This window comes from Priapulus caudatus, unplaced genomic scaffold (genome assembly GCF_000485595.1).
Source record: "Priapulus caudatus unplaced genomic scaffold, Priapulus_caudatus-5.0.1 Scaffold335, whole genome shotgun sequence".
NCBI lineage: Eukaryota > Metazoa > Priapulida > Priapulimorpha > Priapulimorphida > Priapulidae > Priapulus > Priapulus caudatus.
This window is the reverse complement of record NW_014577396.1, coordinates 43,723-48,562: the sequence shown is the minus strand read 5'-3', so window position 1 is coordinate 48,562 and position 4,840 is coordinate 43,723. Positions and strand designations below refer to the sequence as shown.

At 45.2% G+C, this 4,840-nt stretch overlaps 1 protein-coding gene across 1 annotated transcript; it reads right to left on the bottom strand.

The window, feature by feature from the left end:
- Positions 1-1,290: 1,290 nt before the first annotated feature.
- Positions 1,291-1,647, bottom strand: LOC106809188 (neurofilament light polypeptide-like). The gene has a single exon (XM_014812182.1). It carries the CDS (start codon positions 1,645-1,647, stop codon positions 1,291-1,293), a length of 357 nt encoding a protein of 118 aa, XP_014667668.1.
- Between the last annotated feature and the right edge of the window lie 3,193 nt (positions 1,648-4,840).

Genomic DNA, 4,840 nt, shown 5'->3' with positions numbered 1-4,840 from the left:
GCACACACACGCACTGCAAAGCGCATACGCGCGCACGCAGCGCGGACACTAGGCGCGCAAACACGCACACACAGTGCAAGACCCACACGCACAGGTTAGCAGACCGCAATGATGGACGCCGCAGACGCGGTATACACGTAATGGCGCTGCGCACACATCACACAACACCACACACACACACACAACAACCCACAACACCACACACACACACACACACAACACACATACGCAACGCACGCACGTAACGCCGCACTTATCTCATGCGCAACATCGCATGCATGTCGGCACAACGAGAGGGGAGAGACAATGAGAGAGAAATGAACGCACACATGATATAGTATTACAATTGTGTGCCAGAGCGAGCAGCGTTCCTGGCTAAGTTAGTTCTTTCGTGTTTGTTGTCACAAACGCAGGTTCCCTGTTTGATAATTAACAGAGGAAGAGCAAGGGCCGACTGAAGTAGTACGCATATTATATATATTTATTATATATATTATATATGTTGGTAAATTGATCATTATATATATTGCGCGGTTGGCGAAAGGTTACAAGCAGAACACCGATATAATTAGACACGCTTTATCGCTTTGCCTGGCTTCCCTTCCCCTCCCGCCCCCTTGCTCCCCCTTTCCCCATCGGACTTCACGTTCGAGTTTCTTTTCTCATCGATCGTGCGGTTATTGGCGAATTTACTAATTTGTTGAAAGAGTCGAGTCACCCGGAATGATTTGCTCGCACAGCCCTTCTGCCTATCACCGATTTCTGGCGCGTAAGAATCGTAATTGCCTAGATTGGTCAATAATCACACTCTTTCGGTTACCCATCAGAGTACGCAGCTGCTAGCACAGGCGACGACACTACAAATGCAGCGACTGATATATACGTATATTCGTTGACGAGTGTATTGTTGGTGTACGCGCTTGTGTGTGTGCAGCGGCCGTGTGTGTGGCTGCCTGCCTGCTGCTTTCCTGCCTGCCTGCGTAAACAAACGAAACGCACGCGAGGCAACGAGATACGAGCTTGTCGTTACTTTTCGATAGTGCACACCACGCGTCGCGCTCATTCCACGCGAAATACAACGACGTACGTTTAAAAATAGAAACACACTAAAAGTCAGATTGGTGTGTGATGCGAAACCGATGATGATATACAGGCCGGAGCAATCTGTGCTTCTCCGTTACCACGATCGGCACATGTCCTTCCACATTTCCACTTCGCCTTTCCGCCTTCCTGCATTTCGCATTCCTGCTTCCCGCTTCTGCTTCCACCTTCACCTTCCACCTTTTCCACTTAACACTTCCGCTCCTTCCTGCTTCGCCTTCCTGCCTCCCGCATCCCACCTTCGCGCATTCCACCTTCCGCCTTTCTGCGTTCCTGCTTCACCTTCCGGCCTTCTGCCTTGCCGCTTCCTGCCTTTCCGCCTTCACCTTCGCCTTTCCTGCCTTCCGCCTTCCTGCCTTCGCGCCTTGCCTTGCCTTCCCACCTTCCACGTTCCGCCTTCTGCCTTCCGCCTTCTGCCTTCGCGCCTTCTGCCCCCGCCTTCATGCTTCCACCTTCCGGCTTCGGCCCTTCCCGCCTTCCTGCCTTCCGCCTTCTGCGCTTGCCACTTACACACTCCCGCCTTCCCGCTTCATGTTCCACTTTCATGCCTTCCACCTTCCACCTTCCTGCCTTCCACTTTCTAGCCTTCCCACTTCCACTTCCGCCTCTCCGCCTATCCAATCGTTCGTCTGTTCGACCGGTTCATCTGTCGGAACCTGACATCGTTCTATGTGTCCGTCCGTCCGTTGTCGTCGTGCGGTCCCTTGTTCTGTCTGTCTGTTGTCTGTCGGTTTGTGTCCGTCTTTCAAGACACATTTCGAGTGTTGTTTTGCGCTCTCTTTCTTCTCCTCCACCCCAGCCCGCGCGCCCCTTATCTCTGTCTCTCTCTTTCTCTTCTTTCACTCGTAGCTGCATTTCTTCTCGTTCTCTCTCTCTCTCTCTCGCCTTCTTCATCCCTCCACCTTGCTCTCCGGTTCTTCATCATCATTTAACTCTCGCCTTATTGTGTAGTGCATCGTCCGTGGTCGTCATCAATCATTTATCTGGTTCGTCGTTGTCATTAGCATCGTTACAATCGTCATTAATACGTCTTCGGCGTCGTAATCGGCGTCGTTGTATTATCAAAGTATTTAGCGGCGTGCGTCCTATTAGTGTCGCATCGTCATCCGTCGTCGTAGACAGGCGGCGGCGGAAAAACAGCATTGAAACTAGAGTTGAAGAACGAGCGCGGCCGCGCGAATCGTTACCGGCAGCGCTGACGCTGATTGAAAGCGCGCGGTAACACCGATGCTCGAAACTTGTCGCGAGCGGACCAACTGTAGCGGCGCACTGAAATGCGATCAGCTATAAATTACGGAGCATAGAATACGCTAAACGTGCTCTGACGGAGGTGCCACTCGCTAAGAGTATGAAGACATTGACGCGCGGTGGTGATGCAGTAGTATACTGATCGTAGCGCGAATTAGACGAGCAGGCCGCTTTGTAGATTCCGTCGTTTGTGATTGGCGGGGGTATCGCGTGCGGTTGCCTGCCTCTATAAACTTTATATTATGTTATTTAATTTATTAGGTTCAGTTACGTGTATCGTTTATTTATTTAGTTATTGGTATTTATTTATTTATTTATTTCATTTATTTATATATTGTATTTATTTATATATTATTTATTTATTTATTTACTTATTTATTCATTTATGTGCACTGACGAGTGTATGGTACTGCCACGTAGCATAAAAATATCTCGCCATTTTTAACCCTCGCGATGTGCGGAAACAGAAGGTTAGTACCACTGGATGATAAGAGTATATCAGCTCTGCTATAAAAGTAAAGTTAGTATAACACACAAAACTCCAGCCAAATTTCCAAATTTGTTGTTTAACCCTAAAAAGTTGTGTTACGACAGATGTAACTGCGTAATTGTTGAATAATAGCAAGACCATATTGTGTCCAAATGCCGTAGATTTCGTTCGATCCCTCGTGGATTGTGATTATTTATTATGTAAAAAACCATTCAGCGATTAAAAGCTCATTGAAGTTTTAAGGTACTTCTTGAATTCACGTTACTTTCATCACGCCTAATAAATCATAGGTACACTAAGCCTCGTATGAGGTATTCTCTTTATAGAAGTAGAATGTAAATGACTTCCCTTACTTATATATTATATCAAACATAACAAAACAGTTAATGCCGGATTGTTATAAGGCAACAGATATATTTGGGGACTTATTAGGGAAATTGAATGTTACCATTGATCTCCGCTTTCGGGCAACATGGATTTTCTAAAACAACAAGACTTTAGGTTTTTCTCGTAACCAAGCAATAATTGTTAAATCTAGGATACCAACGTCGTCTTGTAACACTCGTCCCATCTGTCGCCAACTATAAGCTGATCGTACACTAATTTTCTCTCTTTTCCTCCCTCTTCATCGGCCTTTCATTCTTTACTACGCTGTTTCCTCTGTTTACACTATCTTCATTCCATTTCTCTCTGTGTGAAGGTTTCTCGCCCTTTCAGTCTTTAGCTGTGTTTGTCCACTCGTTTCCGCCACATTTCCTTCAATTGATTGATTTCGCTCGTTCTTACTCTCGCCCTCCCGCTCGCCCTTCATATATTCGTTCCCACCAATTTTCTCAGCAGAATCAGTAATTACGTACACAGCTTATAAGGCAGGTCGCGCGACTCGATAAGTATCAGTAAAAATCACTTTAGTGATTAATCTCCTTCTGCAAACATCATTGACTTTACCCGGCACCTACACACGCATAGACACCAAATATTCGTGCATGTACGCGCGCACGCAATGGCACGTACCCTTGGGCACAGACCTAGGCACACACCTAGGCACGCACCCAATGGCACACACCTTAAACCTAAACACGCACGCACATACCCATACGCATACACGCAAGCACACTCACGCGCACATACGCGCACGCTTGCGCAGTATCGTTGACTTTACACACCACCTTTAATACCTCCCGGTGTATCGCTGCCTAGCGCGCGTGCTGTCGCCATACCAATTTAGCTAATCGTCGTCGGATGAAACCAATTTCCAGTTACTAGAACCTGGAATCGTAGACAGTGGGGGAGATATTGACTCCCGACGCAGCCTACACTATTCCTATAGGGGAACCATGATATATAAAAGCCCACGAAGACGATGACACTGACACTGGCGATGATAATGACGGTGATAATAACGATGACAATTACCATCAGCATGAACATGAATGTAGGCGAGCATAACGATTATTACGATGACGATCTATCGATCGATGACGATTGTATGTATGTATGTATGTATGTATGTATGTATGTATGTATGTATGTATGTATGTATGTATGTATGTATGTATGTATGTATGTATGTATGATGTATGTTGTTATGTTATGTCATGTAATGTATGTTATGTATCATATTGGGTGGTTGGTATTGTTGGTAGGTAGGTGGATTTGTAAGGGTATGTTATTGGTTTTTTTTTTTTAGTGGTAGGGTGTATGTCTGTTATGTATGTATGTTAATTGTTTAGGTTATGGTCTATGGGGAGTTGGGGTTATCGTATGTTATGAGGTGTTATGTAGGTGGTATGTAGGTATGTATTTGTATGTTGTAGTGTTAGGTATGGGTGTTCGTATGTATATTGTATGTAGTGTATTGTATGTATGTATGTATGTATGATGTATGTATCGGTATGTATGTATGTATGTATGTATGTTATGGATGTTATGTTTATTTGTATTTTGGATTGGGTCATCTGATTTATGATTAGATTATTTTGGATGTTTTATGTATGTAGT